General features: G+C 46.9%; 1 protein-coding gene across 1 annotated transcript in view; it reads left to right on the top strand.

Annotated features, from left to right (window-relative positions):
• Positions 1 to 17,902, top strand: part of GANAB (glucosidase II alpha subunit) — a 75,677-nt gene extending 57,775 nt beyond the window's left edge. Inside the window, 3 exon segments of the mRNA XM_030217502.1 lie at positions 13,109 to 13,221; positions 13,697 to 13,797; positions 16,512 to 17,902. Coding sequence (XP_030073362.1) covers positions 13,109 to 13,221; positions 13,697 to 13,797; positions 16,512 to 16,621 — 324 coding nt within the window. The 3' untranslated portion in view covers positions 16,622 to 17,902.
• Positions 17,903 to 18,669: the final 767 nt, after the last annotated feature.

The raw sequence follows: 18,669 nt of genomic DNA, 5'->3' as shown, positions 1-18,669 counted from the left end.
ATTGGTGATGCTTGTTCGGGCGAAACTGAATCTGTGGTCAAAATTCGCCACTCAGTTTTGGCGAGAACCAAAACCATGGCTGTGGCTGCTGCCATTCCCTTGAGCACTCCTCAACCTCCTTGACAGAAAACCCTTCCCAGGCCTACCTTCTAAAAGCCCTGATGGCCTACTGGCCTCTTCGGAGCAGGAGCATTCTGAATTGTTCATGCCCTCACTGGCTACATTGTAAAAATGGTGATGGCACTATGGTTTCATTTTCTGCCAAAAATGTACAGGTATTTTCAGCTGAAACCCGAACCTATATTTTGGGTTGGTTTCAATGCTGAATCCGAAGTGGAAATTTGTTCAGCCTCTGCCTAAGTGGAATTTGATTCTGCTGCTTAAGATGCTCGGACTTCCGTCTTTTGACCCCCCCACTTCCCCCCCACCCCCAATATAAGAAGGGTCTTGGAAGAATCTCACCCTTTATGTATTTATGTTTGGTTTCTATCTCTTCTAAGAGAATTTTGAGCTACAAGTTTTTAGCGTGCCCTGTCTCCAGTTTGCAAAAGCAGGAATGCCAATTAAACAATTCTGTCCTTTCTTCCAAAGGTGGTGTCCTCATTTCAGGTAGATCAAATCTTTACTTTTGCTCCATATCCTTTGTGTACTTTAGAAGTACATTGATGTCACCAACCAATTTCCAGGGTTGAGCAGATTGAGTTTTCTCTTTGCAGGTTTCAGGTAAGGCATACCAACTTCTAAAACTATCATTGCCCCATGGTTGAGGTAATATTTCTTGGGCACATATATATATTTGATTTCAAAAGGAAGCGACCGCCTAAGGTTTAAAACCTAGCTGCCAGAGATGTTTTGATGTCATAGGCAGAGCAGCGAGCGATACTTGCGATCTCTGCAGACCGTTGATATAGATGTTCCTTCTTACATTCACAAAGCATTGTTGGCTCCAGGTAGGAGCATGACTGTATACTGTCCTTGGGACAAATTATTTGGGCAAGGATCTGGGAATTCCACCCATCTTGGGAGTTGCTTTGATACACCCTACAGGTTCTAGACTAGTCTGGGGAGAATGCTAAGGAAGGAGAAATTCCATTTTCTATAGCAGTTTAACTTTTCAGGATTGATGAATATTATTAGTACAACAACTCAAAGGAAATGGAAAAAGATGGCCCATTATTTTTCATTCGACATACTGGGCATCTAACATGATGTCTTTATTGGGCAAATATGCAGGATTTCTTCTTTTTTTTTTTTTTCCCTGTGTCTCCATCCACTGGTCAACAGGCATAACCCACAGGTTTTGGACTGGTCTGATGGAACTAAAGGAAAGAAAATTTCTCCTTGTCATATTAAATGGTTCTGTGATTTGTCAGATCAATTTAGTTTACATACCTGTAATATATACTGGTGGGGTGCATATTATTCCAGTAATCCTACATAAGTACATAAGTATTGCCATAGTGGGAAAGACCAAAGGTCCACCCAGCATCCTGTTTCCAACAGTGGCCAATCCAGGTCACAAATACCTGGCAAGATCCCAAAAATGTAAAAAAGATTTTATACTGCTTATCCCAGAAATAGTGGATTTTCCCATAGTCCATTTAATAATGGTCTATGGACTTTTCTTTTAGGAAGCCATCCAAACCTTTTTTAAACTCCGCTAAGCTAACCGCCTTTACCACTTTCTCTGGCAACGAATTCGAATTTAATTACACGTCAAGTGAAGAAACATTTTCTATGATTCGTTTTAAATTTACTACATTGTAGCTTCATCGCATGCCCCCTAGTCCTAGTATTTTTGGAAAACGTAAACAGACGCTTCACATCTACCCGTTCAACTCCACTCATTATTTTATAGACCTCTATCATATCTCCCCTCAGCCGCCTTTTCTCCAAGCTGAAGAGCCCTAGCCGCTTTAGCCTTTCCTCATAGGGAAGTCATCCCATCCCCTTTATCATTTTCTTCACCCTTCTCTGCACTAGAGAGCTGCACGGGAACGGGGTTTGTGGGATTCCCGCAGGGACGGAAGCAGTTCTGCGGGGTTCCCATGGGGATGGAAGCAGTTCTGCAGGGTTCCCATGGAAGTGTAAGTTGCACTTCATCAGCCTCTCATCTACCGAGTACCTTGAGTGCTGTCTCCTCCTCCTCCTATTCCTTCTTGCTTTAACAGCACAAATGTGGAAAGTCTTCCATTAAGGAGGTGGTAGAGACACAAATGATGATGGAATTCAAAAAGGCTTGGGATGAACACAGAGGATCTCTAATTAGAAAATGGAAATTATAAAAATCCTAACCTTAAATGGCTGCATGTGTGTGGATGTGTCAAGTGACGCTTAGATGGCGACTCTGGCTGTGATTAATTAGGGCCGATACCGGGCAGACTTGTATGGTCTGTGTCTAATATATGGCAGTCTGGTTTAGGATGGGCTAGAAAGGGCGTAGACAGCAACTTCAGTGGCTGGAACGTAAGGACACTGCTGGACAGATTTTACGGTCTGTATCCCAGAAATGAGAAGATGAATAGACTGGAGTAGGCTTCAATGAGAACTCCAGCAGTTGGAACATAAGTATAGGGCCAGATAGACTTCTATGGTCTATGTTCCAGAAACACGAAAGAAAGTATATAATATCACACTTGTTGATTGAATCATGAATTGATAATTAGTGTGACTATTGGGCAGACTGGATGGTTCGTTGAGGTCTTTATTTGCTGTCACTTACTATGTTACAATTAATCCTCTTTGCTCCCGGGCTGACGCGCAGACCTCAGCTCTGACACAGGCAAGAGCATCGGATGTTACCTGACCTACTGGCGTGTGCATGTGGTGACCTCTCAGCACACAGTGCCAGAAATCAGAGACAAATCTTACATGTGCACACCAGAGTGTTTCAGCTTCCATTTCTTCCTTGCCTACAGTGATGTGGCTCAAATCCAGAGAGAGACTGAGGGAGCTAACCAGAATTTTCTTTTATGTACCATTAAATTCTTGTGGGGATGGGTTAAATTCTTGAAGGGACGGGTTGGGATGGGTTAAATTTTTGCGGGGATGGGTAAGATTCCAGTGGGGACGGGTGGGGATGGGTGAGATTCTAGCAGGGACGGGCGGGGATGGGTACGATTTCTGTCCCCGTGCAACTCTCTACTCTGCACCTTTTCTAATTCCATTATATCTTTTTTGAGATGCGACGACCAGAATTCAACACAATATTCGAGGTGCGGTCACACCATGGAGCGATACAAAGGCATTATAACATCCTCATTTTTGTTTCCCATTCCTTTCCTAATAATACCTAACATTCTATGTGCTTTCTTAGCCGCAGCAGCACACTGAGCAGAAGGTTTCAATGTATCATCAACGACGACGCCTAGATCCCTTTCTTGGTCCGTGACTCCTAACGTGGAACCTTGCATGACGTAGCTATAATTCGGGTTCCTCTTTCCCACATGCATCACTTTACACTTGCTCACATTAAATGTCATCTGCCATTTAGACTCCCAGTCTCGTAAGTTCCTCTTGTAATTTTTAACAATCCTCCCGCGATTTAATGACTTTGATTAACTTTGTGTCATCAGCAGATTTAATTACCTCACTAGTTACTTCCATCTCTAGGTCATTTATAGACAAACAGCCAATATCTAGGCATCTTCTAGTAGATAGGTATATGATGGGCCTGCACAATTTCAGGTCTCTGTTCAGGACACCAACATAGCAATGGGGTTTCAACTTGGATGTAACCCAATTTATGGAACTGCCATTTGGACCATTAGAGTCGTCAGACTTAATTTAACATTATTACCTTAGAATGCTTTATTTGTTTTGCAATATCCTCAGCAAAGCAACTTAGTGAATTAGCGAATTTCCTGGCTTGGTTCACTGTCGTCCTTATCCTCAGTTCTTGACCGAGTGGTCTTAAGAACATGTCCAAAGTCCTTGCCAAAAATGGTATTGAGCTATTGTCTTACCAGTGTTTTAGCAGCTGCAACATCTTACTGCTGAGCATAATAAGCTGCACACCCTAGACTGCAAAAGAGTCCTACAAAGCTACATAAAGTGAATGTAATCTCTGCATAACCTTCTCAGATTTCTCATTTAAAACTTGAATAATAGGGGTGTACCAATACATGAGAGAACACTATCCACTTGAATTGCAGACTTCATTGCTTTTTGTTATTCTAAAGCACATATGACATTTTCATGTAATGTAACATCTCTGTAGGTCATTTGGAATTTTCCTCTACACAAGACATTTGTGAGGAAGCAGCATGGGCCTCTGTTCACACATTTATGAGGCACTATTGTTTAAAATGAAGCTTCTGCTACAGACAAAGGCGCAGACTCTGTGGGTGCTATGGGTGCTCAAGCACCCCCAATATTTTGGGACCCGAGCAGTGATGTGATGGAGCCGGCTCGCTCGCCCTTTTTCCTCCCCCTGCACCAGTCCTTGCCTCTTCTTTTTGCTGCAATTTTTTTTTAAGCAGTGCTGGCATACATCAGCAGGAACAGGTTGCTTCAGCCAATCCTGGGGGCCTTCCTTTAGCCCTCGGGGGCGGGACAGGCTGAAAGAAGGCCCCTGGGATTAGCTGAAGCAGCTTGCTCTTGCCGAAGTGTTCCAACACTGCTTTAAAAAAATTAATTGTGACAGATTATGGTTTTGTTTTTCATTTTCCATTTATCACCAGCAAACTGCCTCAGTAATCTGCCACAGTTTCCCCTCTGACAGCATGACAGTCTGGCACCCAGCCCAACTTTTCTGTTGGTGGTTTTATTTTGTATGTGGATAAGATTGCAAAACGATTAAAAAAAAAAAAAAAAAAAAAGAAGCAACCCTTACGCTGTTTTAGGAGGTGCATGTGTTTCACCCAGATTCAAGATTTGGGAGCACAGGAGCCCCTCTCTCCAGGCTCCGGGACTCTCCCAAACCCTGCTCCATTCAGCCCCTATTGTTCAGTAACCAACAATAATCAGGACCAGATTGCCCTGGTTTCAAATCTCCTCCCTTTCAAATCTCCTCCCTGCTGAGAAACCCAGAAAAGGAAAGGTAAACAAGAGGCAGTATTGGATTTCAAAGCCCTGGCCAAGGGCAGCTGGCTTTTGCAGAGCAAAAGTTCTTTATTGTTGGTATTGCAGAAAAAGTGGGAGAGCGACCAAGGATACCAGAAACTGGAGGATGTTCAATAATAAACAGTTTTATTGATAATTGGGTCTTTATTGTTGGTAGCATTGTTATTTGATCTCACACTTAAACATACGGGCTTGTGCAGCATAGGGATGTACACAGAGGAGGTATTGTTTTCATTGGTTAGAGTACTAATTTGTCCTAAATTTTTAAATGTGTGTCATTGGGAGAAGTTGGTTATAGGGACTCCCTGTATTCGTGCAGAGATGTTAACATAATGTTATGAGAATCAGGTACTTAACAATCAGACCTACTGTTTATAAGTACAATAGGTTGAAACCTGGGAGCCTTAACATTTTTTTTTAATCAAAAGAAAAAGCATGTGGGAACTTGCTGCTTTTGCTTTGTGGATTGCAGTGGTATATTATAAAAATGTACTTGCCTTTTCTCCGAGGACAAGCAGGCTGCTTGTTCTCACTGATGGGTGACGTCCGCGGCAGCCCCTCCAATCGGAATCTTCACTAGCAAAAGCCTTTGCTAGCCCTCGCGCGCTGATGCGCACCGCGCATGCGCGGCCGTCTTCCCTCCCGAAACCGGCTTGAGCCGGCCAGTCTTCTTTTCTCCGCGCTCGGTACGGTTGTGTTTTACCGTTCGTGCCCCGGAAAGTAGACCTTGCGCGTCTTTTTTCGACATTTTTCTGTGAGAAATCCAGAAATCATTTGGATTAGCCACTTTCGGTTTTTCCTTCCTTTACTTCGAGTTTTTTCAACCCCGTTAAGTTTTCTTTCGTCGTCGGGGTAGGCCTTACTTAGGCCCCGGTCAAAATTCCCCTTTTTTCTGTGCCAAATTTCGCCATTTCGTCTTTCGATTTCGCTGGCGTGATTTTTCCGCCCATGACATCGAAGCCTTCCAGCGGCTTCAAGAAGTGCACCCAGTGCGCCCGGGTAATCTCGCTCATTGACAGGCACGCGTCGTGTCTTCAGTGTCTGGGGGCTGGGCACTGCCCTCAGGCCTGTAGTCTGTGTTCCCTTTTGCAAAGGCGGACTCAGGTAGCGAGGTTAGCCCAGTGGAACATTTTGTTCTCGGGCTCTTCGTCGGCATCGGCACCGGGGGTATCGAGTGCATCGACGTCTTCAGCGTCCAGACCTTCAACCTCGGCGGCCAGTGCATCGAGTGCATCGAGGCATCGGCCCTCTGCATCGGCGCCGAGACATCGGATAGCTGCATCGACGTCGGTGGTACCGGGACCTCGTCTGCTGATGTCGTCAGACGGTGGTGCTTCGTCTGGAGTGCAGGTGAGGGCTGTCCATTCCCCTGCTGGTGGCGGTGAGCCTTCGGGTGGGTCTCCCCCTACCCTGAGGGCTCCTGCAGTACAGCCCCCCCCGAGACCGACCCTCTTCGGTCTCGGCCCCGAGGAAGTGACGGCTGGATTCTACGTCCTCCTCGTCGGTACCGGGAAGCTCCGGTGACATGCTTCGTCCCAAGAAGTCGAAGAAGCATCGTCACCGGTCCCCTTCCCATGTCGGTACCGAGAGCTCTGGGTCGCCGAAGGAGTCGGCACCCAGCAGGCATCGGCGCCGAGAGGACCGCTCACCCTCTGTTCAGGAGGTGTCGATGCGCTCCACTCTGGACAGCCCGGAACAGCCTCCACGCCTGGAACAGGTTCTGACGTCGACGCCTGCATCGACCTCCATGCCTTTCTCTGCAGCCGCTCTGAACGAGAGCCTCCGGGCCGTCCTCCCAGAGATTCTGGGAGAGCTGTTGCGCCCTACCCCTCCGGTACCGGCGGTGCTTGCGCCACCGGTACCGTCGAGCGTGGCGCCAGCTGGCCCATCGCCCGAGGTGAGGTCTCCGGCGTCGGTGCCACGTGCGGTGCCGGCTGCCGTCGCCTCCCAGGAAGGATCCCCGACTACGTCGGCGGAGGGAGCTTCGCCGATGCGGGCGAGGGAGTCTACCTCTCGACGCCCCCATCGTGGACGTGGCTCCACGGAGTCGAGTCGGGCACGGTTGCAGACACAGGTCCGTGAACTTGTGTCTGACACCGAGGGTGAGGCCTCGTGGGAAGAGGAAGAAGACCCCAGATATTTCTCTGATGAGGAGTCTGAGGGTCTTCCTTCCGATCCCACTCCCTCTCCTGAAAGACAGCTTTCTCCTCCTGAGAGTCTGTCTTTCGCTTCCTTTGTCCGGGAGATGTCTACGGCCATCCCCTTCCCGGTGGTTGTGGAGGACGAGCCCAGGGCTGAAATGTTTGAGCTCCTGGACTATCCTTCTCCACCTAAGGAAGCGTCCACTGTTCCCTTGCACCATGTCCTAAAAAAGACATTGCTTGCGAACTGGACCAAACCTTTAACTAATCCCCACATCCCCAAGAAGATCGAGTCCCAGTACCGGATCCATGGGGACCCAGATCTGATGCGCACTCAGTTGCCTCATGATTCTGGAGTTGTGGATCTGGCCCTAAAGAAGGCTAAGAGTTCTAGGGAGCATGCTTCGGCGCCCCCGGGCAAGGACTCTAGAACCTTAGACTCCTTTGGGAGGAAGGCCTACCATTCTTCTATGCTCGTGGCCAAAATTCAGTCTTACCAGCTCTACACGAGCATACACATGCGGAACAATGTGCGGCAGTTGGCGGGCTTGGTTGATGCGCTCCCCCCTGAGCAAGCCAAGCCGTTTCAGGAGGTGGTCAGGCAGCTGAAGGCGTGCAGAAAATTCCTGGCCAGAGGGGTGTATGACACCTTTGATGTTGCGTCCAGGGCCGCTGCTCAAGGTGTGGTGATGCGCAGGCTCTCATGGCTGCATGCCTCCGACCTGGAGAATAGAATCCAGCAGCGGATTGCGGACTCGCCTTGACGTGCGGATAACATTTTTGGAGAGAAAGTCGAACAGGTGGTAGAGCAGCTCCACCAGCGGGACACCGCATTCGACAAGTTCTCCCGCCGGCAGCCTTCAGCCTCTACCTCTACAGGTAGAAGATTTTTTGGGGGAAGGAAGACTGTTCCCTACTCTTCTGGCAAGCGTAGGTACAATCCTCCTTCTCGACAGCCTGCGGCCCAGGCTAAGCCCCAGCGCGCTCGCTCTCGTCAGCAGCGTGCGACTCAGCAAGGCCCCTCGGCTCCCCAGCAAAAGCAAGGGACGAGCTTTTGACTGGCTCCAGCAGAGCATAGCCGACATCCAAGTGTCAGTGCCGGGCGACCTACCAGTCGGAGGGAGGTTGAAAGCTTTTCACCAAAGGTGGCCTCTCATAACCTCCGATCAGTGGGTTCTTCAAATAGTCTGGCAAGGATACACCCTCAATTTGACCTCGAAACCTCCAAATTGTCCACCGGGAGCTCAGTCTTCCAGCTTCCAGCACAAGCAGGTACTTGCAGAGGAACTCTCCGCCCTTCTCAGCGCCAATGCGGTCGAGCCCGTGCCATCCGGGCAAGAAGGGCTGGGATTCTATTCCAGGTACTTCCTTGTGGAAAAGAAAACAGGGGGGATGCGTCCCATCCTAGACCTAAGGGCCCTGAACAAATATCTGGTCAAAGAAAAGTTCAGGATGCTTTCCCTGGGCACCCTCCTTCCCATGATTCAGGAAAACGATTGGCTATGCTCTCTGGACTTGAAGGATGCCTACACACACATCCCGATACTGCCAGCTCACAGACAGTATCTGCGATTTCAGCTGGGCACACGTCACTTCCAGTACTGTGTGCTACCCTTTGGGCTCGCCTCTGCGCCCAGGGTGTTCACAAAGTGCTTGGCTGTAGTAGCGGCAGCACTTCGCAGGCTGGGGGTGCACGTGTTCCCATATCTCGACGATTGGCTGGTGAAGAACACGTCCGAGGCTGGAGCCCTGCAGTCCATGCATATGACTATTCGCCTCCTGGAGCTACTGGGGTTTGTGATAAATTACCCAAAGTCCCATCTTCTCCCGGCGCAGAGACTCGAATTCATAGGAGCTCTGCTGGATTCTCGGACGGCTCGCGCCTATCTCCCAGAGGCGAGAGCCAACAACTTGTTGTCCCTCGTCTCGCGGGTGCGAGCGTCCCAGCAGATCACAGCTCGGCAGATGTTGAGATTGCTGGGCCACATGGCCTCCACAGTTCATGTGACTCCCATGGCCCGCCTTCACATGAGATCTGCTCAATGGACCCTAGCTTCCCAGTGGTTTCAGGCTGCTGGGGATCTAGAAGACGTGATCCACCTGTCCACGAGTTTTCTCGAATCCCTGTATTGGTGGACGATTTGGTCCAATTTGACTCTGGGACGTCCTTTCCAAATTCCTCAGCCACAAAAAGTGCTGACCACGGATGCGTCTCTCCTGGGATGGGGAGCTCATGTCGATGGGCTTCACACCCAAGGAAGCTGGTCCCTCCAGGAACGCGATCTACAGATCAATCTTCTGGAGTTACGAGCGATCTGGAACGCTCTGAAGGCTTTCAGAGATCGGCTGTCCCACCAAATTATCCAAATTCAGACAGACAACCAGGTTGCCATGTACTACGTCAACAAGCAGGGGGGCACCGGATCTCGCCCCCTGTGTCAGGAAGCCGTCAGCATGTGGCTCTGGGCTCGCCGTCACGGCATGGTGCTCCAAGCCACATATCTGGCAGGCGTAGACAACAGTCTGGCCGACAGACTGAGCAGGATTATGCAACCTCACGAGTGGTCGCTCAACTCCCGAGTGGTGCGCCAGATCTTCCAAGCGTGGGGCACCATCTTGGTGGATCTTTTCGCATCTCGAGCCAACCACAAAGTCCCTCAGTTCTGTTCCAGGCTTCAGGCCCACGGCAGACTGGCATCGGATGCCTTCCTCCTGGATTGGGGGGAGGGTCTGCTGTATGCTTATCCTCCCATTCCTCTGGTGGGGAAGACTTTGTTGAAACTCAAGCAAGACCGAGGCATCATGATTCTGATTGCTCCTTTTTGGCCGCGTCAGATCTGGTTCCCTCTTCTTCTGGAGTTGTCCTCCGAAGAACCCTGGAGATTGGAGTGTTTTCCGACCCTCATCACGCAGGACGAAGGGGCGCTTCTGCATCCCAGCCTCCGGTCCCTGGCTCTCACGGCCTGGATGTTGAGAGCGTAGACTTTGCCTCTTTGGGTCTGTCAGAGGGTGTCTCCCGCATCTTGCTTGCTTCCAGGAAAGATTCCACTAAGAGGAGTTACTTCTTTCTATGGAGGAGGTTTGCCGTCTGGTGTGACAGCAAGGCCCTAGATCCTCGCTCTTGTCCTACACAGACCCTGCTTGAATACCTTCTGCACTTGTCTGAGTCTGGTCTCAAGACCAACTCTGTAAGAGTTCACCTTAGTGCAATCAGTGCATACCATTACCATGTGGAAGGTAAGCCGATCTCAGGACAGCCTTTAGTTGTTCGCTTCATGAGAGGTTTGCTTTTGTCAAAGCCCCCTGTCAAGCCTCCTACAGTGTCATGGGATCTCAATGTCGTTCTCACCCAGCTGATGAAACCTCCTTTTGAGCCACTGAACTCCTGCCATCTGAAGTACTTGACCTGGAAGGTCATTTTCTTGGTGGCAGTTACTTCAGCTCGTAGAGTCAGTGAGCTTCAGGCCCTGGTAGCCCAGGCTCCTTACACCAAATTTCATCATAACAGAGTAGTCCTCCGCACTCACCCTAAGTTCCTGCCAAAGGTTGTGTCGGAGTTCCATCTGAACCAGTCAATTGTCTTGCCAACATTCTTTCCCCGTCCTCATTCCTGCCCTGCTGAACGTCAGCTGCACACATTGGACTGCAAGAGAGCATTGGCCTTCTATCTGGAGCGGACACAGCCCAACAGACAGTCCGCCCAATTGTTTGTTTCTTTTGATCCCAACAGGAGGGGAGTGGCTGTGGGGAAACGCACCATATCTAATTGGCTAGCAGATTGCATTTCCTTCACTTACGCTCAGGCGGGGCTGGCTCTTGAGGGTCATGTCATGGCTCATAATGTTAGAGCCATGGCTGCGTCGGTAGCCCACTTGAAGTCAGCCTCTATTGAAGAAATTTGCAAAGCTGCGACGTGGTCATCTGTCCACACATTCGCATCTCATTACTGCCTGCAGCAGGATACCCGACGCGACAGTCGGTTCGGGCAGTCAGTTCTTCAGAACCTGTTTGGGCTTTAGGATCCAACTCCACCCCCCGAGGGCCCTGTTTGTTCTGTTCCAGGCTCCACTCTCAGTTAGTTGGAAAATTTTTTAGGTCAATCTCAGTTATGTCCTCGCCGTTGCGAGGCCCAATTGACCATGTTTGTTGTTTTGAGTGAGCCTGGGGGCTAGGGATACCCCATCAGTGAGAACAAGCAGCCTGCTTGTCCTCGGAGAAAGCGAATGCTACATACCTGTAGAAGGTATTCTCCGAGGACAGCAGGCTGCTTGTTCTCACAAACCCGCCCGCCTCCCCTTTGGAGTTGTGTCTTCCCTTGTCTTTGTCTTGCTACACATGAGACTGGCCGGCTCAAGCCGGTTTCGGGCGGGAAGACGGCCGCACATGCGCGGTGCGCATCGGCGCGCGAGGGCTAGCAAAGGCTTTTGCTAGTGAAGATTCCGATTGGAGGGGCTGCCGCAGATGTCACCCATCAGTGAGAACAATCAGCCTGCTGTCCTCGGAGAATACCTTCTACAGGTATGTAGCATTCGCTTTTTATTACTACTATTTCAAAGACGGGTATTGAATAATGAGTGAAGGGCTTCTCTCATGCAGAAGTTCTGTCCAGAGTCAGTCTAAATGTTTCATCGTTTGTCTAGTTCAGCACACTATTAACCGGCAAGTTCATACAAAGTTAACTATGTTCAATGGAAAATAAATCTGATAAATCTGTTGGCTCAGGCTGCTTGCTATGTGAATATTTTATCACTGTTTTATCATTGCTACCAATAATTACATATTAAGGACATTTGCTTTAAACTTTGTTTTAATTTGTTTATCCAGTCCTTACATGCACATGGTTTTGCCTTTTAAACCCAAAGGTGAATCCTTAGGGTGGTTGAATAATAGCTGTAAATTGCGTTTCTGACTTGTTTTGGAGTGCGTTGGGTCCTGCTGATCTGTACAGCTGCTGTGTGGAATTTTGGAAGATGGAAATGAGAAGATAATAATTAAGTTTTGGATGTATTATGTATATGTCAGTTTTTGAATGTGTGTCTGCCAGAACTGGTTTTAGACATGGCTGGAGCCCACAAGAAAAACCTCACTCATTGGCCTTCAGTCTCCAGAATAGCGGTGGTAAATCTCCAGCTTTGAGATTGCCCACCCTTGGCATCTTTACCTTTGCTGGCAGGGGATACCAAGCTCCACCAGCCAAATGAATGGACTGCAGCTGCTCCCTGCTGCTTGTTTCTGACTCTGAGCAGCATGCTAGGACTAATTGCACCCCAATCATTTTGAAAAGTTGGCTCCTATGGCTGCAGACACAGCATTTAGATCTGTTTTGAGTAGCATGAATTTGTAGTGCTTCATTTGGCCAGTGCCATGCTGTTATGGGGTGCAGAATACTATTAATAAAGTAGTATGTTGTTTAACATTGAGAAGAGTTTTATTTTCTGCAGCCCTAAGCATAGGTGTTTCCTCTATTTGGCTGTTGTGATCCTGCTTGACCGTGGAGAAAGTAGAGTTGCACATCTGTAGCAGGTGTTCTCCACTGACATCAGGATTCGCCTGCCTTTCCCAAGGTTGAAGCATGCTTATTGAATGAACTGTCGCAATCTGAGAGGAGTTGTGAGGCAGGAACTATGGCACATGCTCAGAAACCTTGTCAGAGGGTTTCTGAGCTCTAGAATAAGGGACTGGTTCGGCTCCGTCAGGTGGTGATGTTCACCTCCATATCTGTCTGTTGGATCTTGCTGTCCACAGGGAATACCCTTTACAGGTGTGCAACTTCTTTGTTTATCTTGTGGCTTTATTTCTACCACTCTGTTTTTCTCATCTTTATTTTTGTGATGGTAGTATCTCTCGTGTTCCTGTGACTCTGGAGATGTCTGATCCTTCTTGTTCTTACCTTGGATCCACAGGGCTCAGCAGTAGGGGACCTATTTGTGGATGATGGGCACAGCTTTAACTTTGAGAAGAAGAATCAGTTCCTTCATCGCAACTTCTCCTTCTTTGGTGGTGTGCTGACATCCAGGTATATGCCAGTAGCATCAGGGTGTGCAAAATTTGTCTTATTCATGCACTTGAGGGAGGAAAGGTTGGGAGAGAAAGAGAGAAGGAGCGGATGGATGCCTTTTGCAGTAGGGATTTGGGAAGGAGGAATGATGCAGAAGGGTCCCAGAGAAGGAACTCAGATAGCTCAGAAGGGATCCAAGGAGATGGAGAGAAGCAATTTACATTTAATTTCTTACATTTCTTAAACTACGAATTCCACAAAAGCACTCATCAGGGTTCACAAAGAAAGTTAACTATCAACGTATACAGTAAAACACAAATACAGCAATTCATCTTCATCTGCATAATCTATATAAACTGCAAAACTTTTGTAACATACATCAGCACTACAACATTATACAGTATGAAATGACTTCCTAAAAAAAGAGAGCCCAGGGAGTGTAGCTATCCACTCAGAGTTGGTTTTACTTATGCGGTATTGTTCCTGCTTTTAGTTCTGCAGACCCCAGAGGCAAGTTTGAGAGCCCAGCATGGATTGAGAGAGTTGTGATCCTGGGAATAGGGAAGCCAACTTCTGTCTCTCTCAAAAAGGCTGGTGAGTATCCATCAGAGTCAGCCTCTCCCAGGGATTCATTTTGCCATTTCCTTTCTCAGCCAGGGGGAACACCCAAGTCTGCTTCCTCTTGGAGCTAAGTAAAATATGAGATGTAGAAATTATAAAAACAAAAAAAAGACATGCATTTCTTCCTGTACTGTGTCAAAAACAAAGATCTCAGAGATCACATTTTTGCAAAGGTGATAGAGAAAGTAAAAGACTCGCACACTAGAATGAGCAGAAAAAAACTCTAGAATCCTGGAGAAAACAGGAGAAACAACAGCTGGGGCAGCAAAATATGTCAGGCCTAATATTAAAAAGAAAAGAAAGTTGAGTTCCTAAATTTAGGCTCCTAAAGTTGAGCCCAATTTTCATCCAAACTTAAAAGCTTAAGTTTTCAGATGAAAATTCATCTTAAATAATAATGCTTATAATGTTAGGTCTACATAAGTAATGCCACACTGGGAAAAGACCAAGGGTCCATCGAGCCCAGCATCCTGTCCACGACAGTGTCCAATCCAGGCCAAGGGCACCTGGCAAGCTTCCCAAACGTACAAACATTCTATACATGTTATTCCTGGAATTGTGGATTTTTCCCAAGTCCATTTAGTAGCGGTTTATGGACTTGTCCTTTAGGAAACCGTCTAACTCCTTTTTAACTCTGCCAAGCTAACTGCCTTCACCACGTTCTCCGGCAACGAATTCCAGAGTTTAATTACGCGTTGGGTGAAGAAGAATTTTCTCCAATTTGTTTTAAATTTACTACACTGTAGTTTCATCGCATGCCCCCTAGTCCTAGTATTTTTGGAAAGCGTGAACAGACGCTTCACATCCACCTGTTCCACTCCACTCATTGGAGTACAACAGGTGACATTCATTTGCCTTGATTTATTAACCTAGTGCTGAAAATTGAAAATCGGCGCTAAGCACCTAACTTTTTCCCCTTGCTCTAAATCCTCCCATATTGTCACCCATTTTCATGTACCTTAGGCACTCAGCCCTGGTAAATTTTCAAAAAGACCAATTTAGGAAGATAACTCTCAAAATTAGGAGCCTAACTCCTTTGAATATCAGGTCCATTGTATCTTGCCACCGAGTCTGACCAAGGATAATACAGACCAACACCAGAACCTGGAAACCATCCTTGTTGCTATCCTCTCTGTAATCTTAATTTACTGTTATTACTACTATTGTGTAAATGATTTCCTTCTGTATTTTTTTTTAACCTTAACCACTAAGGAGGCAATTCTATAACTGTGCGCCACACAGACGCAGCACGCTGAGCACTAATTCTTCTAACGGCATCTTGGCACCAGCGTAAGATAGCATCTTACGTGCATACATTTAGGCATGCCCACTTATGCCATGTCAATAGCAAGTGGTCATGCCTAAATGCAGCATTTATGTGTATAACTTACAGTATTCTATAAGTTACGTGTGTAAATGTTGATTTGGCTACGCGGTAAGATTGCACTTACCGCCACCCATTGAGGTGGCGGTAAGAGCTCCTGTGCTAAGCTGACAGTAACTGGGCAGCGATTACCGCCAGGGAACTGCTGCGGTAAAAAATAGGGACCTATTTTCCCTGGCGCCGGAAATGCTGTGCTGGGGGTGGAACTACCTCCAGCACCTGCATTGGGCTGGTGGTAATTCCAGGTTCCCGCACAGTAAGACCACGGTGGGCTTACCGCTGCTTAGTAAAAGGGCCCCCAAGCGAATTGTATGCTTATAGAATAGCGCTTATGTGTGTAAGTGCTAGTATTCTATATATCGGCGTATAAGTTTGGGTGCCAAGTAATAGAGTGAGGGGGTAATGAGGTCATTTTTAAAACTTTTCACTTATGTAAAGCTTGCTTTCTGCTCAGAAAAGGAGTTTTATAAAATTGCGTGGCTGCGTAAAAAGTAGGCACACAAAAAAAGTGTGCTGATTTTACACAATCTGCATGTGAGCGATGCTGGGGGCGTAGTTTGAGCAGAAGCAGAGATGTGATGTACATGCACACATTTACACCTTTTTTGGAGCAGGTGTAAATTTGTGTATCGGCATCTGTACATTGTTGGGGTTGGATCTGGGAGTCTATTTTATAAAGGCACATAGGTGTGTGTCTCTTTTTAAACTTTTCACCTAGATTTCCTGTTGTAAAATTGCCTCCTTCCCCCTATGCATTACTTCGGCAACATATGTAAAATTGTCATCTGAATGTACATCTGAATCCAGCACATAGTAAGAGAGGAACTGATTCCAGCTGTATCATATACTGCCACATCTCAGCCTGAGCCCAGCAAGCTCCTCGGGCTTAGTCCAACAGGGTACTGATGTTTCCAGTAAGGCTGTACCGAATATTCGTATTCGATTTAATTTGGCCCTAACTAGTGTCCTAAATACATTATTCATATTCAGCCAAATAGTGATTTAAATTTGAATATGAATAATCTGGGGCTCTACTGTGCTAAATCCTACTGAAATAAACACTTGATCTCTGATTTCACATTGCTTCTTCAATTATTTGTTATGTTTGTAAAGCTCAATACCCATTCATATTTGGTATTCGTATTCAGCTGAGTAATAGTTTTCATTATTCGTATTCAGCCAAATAGTTATTCGGTAGTTATTCGGTACAGCTTTAGCTTCCAGTTCCCTATCTGCCTTGCTTGCTCTGGGGTTTCTCTTTCCTTTTTCTCTTTAGCTTTTAAATTCCTTCATTGTGTTACAGATGGTGGGGAGTCAGCCTTGGATTTTGAGTATTCTATGGAAACATCTGTACTGACCATCCGAAAGCCAGCAGTGAACGTGGCTGCAGACTGGAGCATCTCCCTCCGATAGTGTCGGAGCTGCTTGCCATTTCCAGTGCGTCAGGAGTTCAATCAGCCAGCGGCGGATAGATACCAGAAGATGGAGGGGAGGAAAGAATGACTTGAGCCACATTCCAGGACAGGAGGGGGGAGCACAACTCCTTCCCAGCTCTTGCTGTTGCCCCTCCTCCTCTTGGCTCTGTATCCGTCTCCGTGCAGGTTCATGGGTAGTAATTTTAGCAACATTTGCTCTGGGACTTCAGAAAGAAAAACGTGTTTAATTGTGTAGGTGAATGTTATATCCCCCACATTAATCCCTTCTCCCCAAATCTCCTAATGATTTGGTCCTATTTCCACTTGGGGTATCTAGTTTAATCCCACGGAAACTAACTCATCATGCAATATTCGACTTTCCAGAACCAATTTAGAACTCAGCTTTGCAAGGCTGTGTAAAAAGGGACAATTGTTTTGTCTTCAAGTCACAAGAGATGCTGCAGCCAATAACTATAGAAATAAGGCAGAGGCATTTTTGGTGGGGGCCATGGCTGTGCTGAGGGAATACCATTCACAGGTGACTGGTTATACTGATATCATTGGTTCAAGGGGTGGGAGCAGGACACTGGGAAATGACTTGGGGGGTGATATGGATTGTGTTTATATCATGTTTGGCTGGAGTAGAGTTTCTGTTTTGGGAGAAAGCTAATGACGGCTCAGTGTATGGCTTACCAAGGCATACTGGGGATCTAACTGTACCGCCTAGAAGGGAAGCCTTTCTGACGGAACTGCCTGGAAGATGAAGGTCCCTGGCTGCACTGCATGACACTGCCTAGAAGAGGAGGTCCTCAACTGAGTTGCCTAGAAATTGAGCGTTCCCTGACTCTGCCATGTCTAGGAGACTGATCATTTGTTAGTCCTGAGTAAGAAGGGAGTTGCACATATCTTTTCAGATTACAGCTTATTTATACAAGTAAGCCTGAGTACTTTCCTCAGGTGTCTGTTCACTTGTAAACACGCTTGTCCCTACCTCAGTGTTTCCCACTCTTCTCCTGGAGACACACCTAGCCCTTTGGTTTTCTAGGATATACATAATGAATATGCATGAGGTAGGTTTGCACACACTGGGTCTCTGTAAATATATGCAGTTATCTTAGTAGTCCTGGGCTTCCAATGTGTGCAGATCTATCTCATGCATATTGATTATGGCTTTCCTAAAAACCTGATTGACTTAGGTGTGCCCCAGGAATGGCTTGGGAAACCCTGCCTTACCTGATGAGCACTCCCTTCACTCTGATCATCATGGGCTTTGTAAGAACATTTTTTTTCTTAAATTTCCCAAGCAACCACATTTGAGCAAATTTTTCTTATAGCTCCAGATTGTAGCCTTCCAAGATTGTTAAACTTGATTGAGATGTTTTGATAAAAGGAGTACAATAAAAAAAAATGAAATATCACGATGCAAATTTTTTATTGACTTATTTGCCTATACTATATAAACTGTGGCATGGTACCAGTGTTGAACTCTGCAGTGCTTCCTGAATGCAGTAGAACTAAAGAAGAAAGGACAAGAGTGGTGTGGGCCACGGAGAGGTAGATGCCCTTTTCCATTCCACATGCTTTTGTTTATGGAGCTCTGATGGGAATAGATTATCTATGGCTTTGATCCTTTTACATATGACACCCAGTTAGATTATGATAATAGTGTAGTTGGTGGGCCTACAGAGTAAGAGCTTAGGAAAGTGGCACATTGTACAGAATGATGCAACTAGATTGCTGAAGGAAAAGAAGAGTTGGGAAAAGGATTGATTAAATCACTGTGCTGGTTACTGATAATCCCATGCATCCAGTTTAAAATGCCTGTTCCTTTTCATCCATCAGACCAGTCCAGAAACACATGGGTTATGCTCATCCACTGACAGATGGAGGCAGAGATATACAAACTGTAAGAGGAACTATGCAGCTTAGCAACCTAGTATCCCTCCAGACTGGTCCAGACGCTTGGGTTATGTATGCGTACCAGCAGATAGAGATTGAGAACACTGACCAGAGAATCATATATCTGCCTTGTATAGTTCTCAGGTA

The sequence above is a fragment of the Microcaecilia unicolor genome, chromosome 11, assembly GCF_901765095.1.
Source record: "Microcaecilia unicolor chromosome 11, aMicUni1.1, whole genome shotgun sequence".
Taxonomy (NCBI): domain Eukaryota; kingdom Metazoa; phylum Chordata; class Amphibia; order Gymnophiona; family Siphonopidae; genus Microcaecilia; species Microcaecilia unicolor.
The sequence above is the reverse complement of the archived record's forward strand: the minus strand, read 5'-3'. Positions and strand labels throughout refer to the sequence as shown.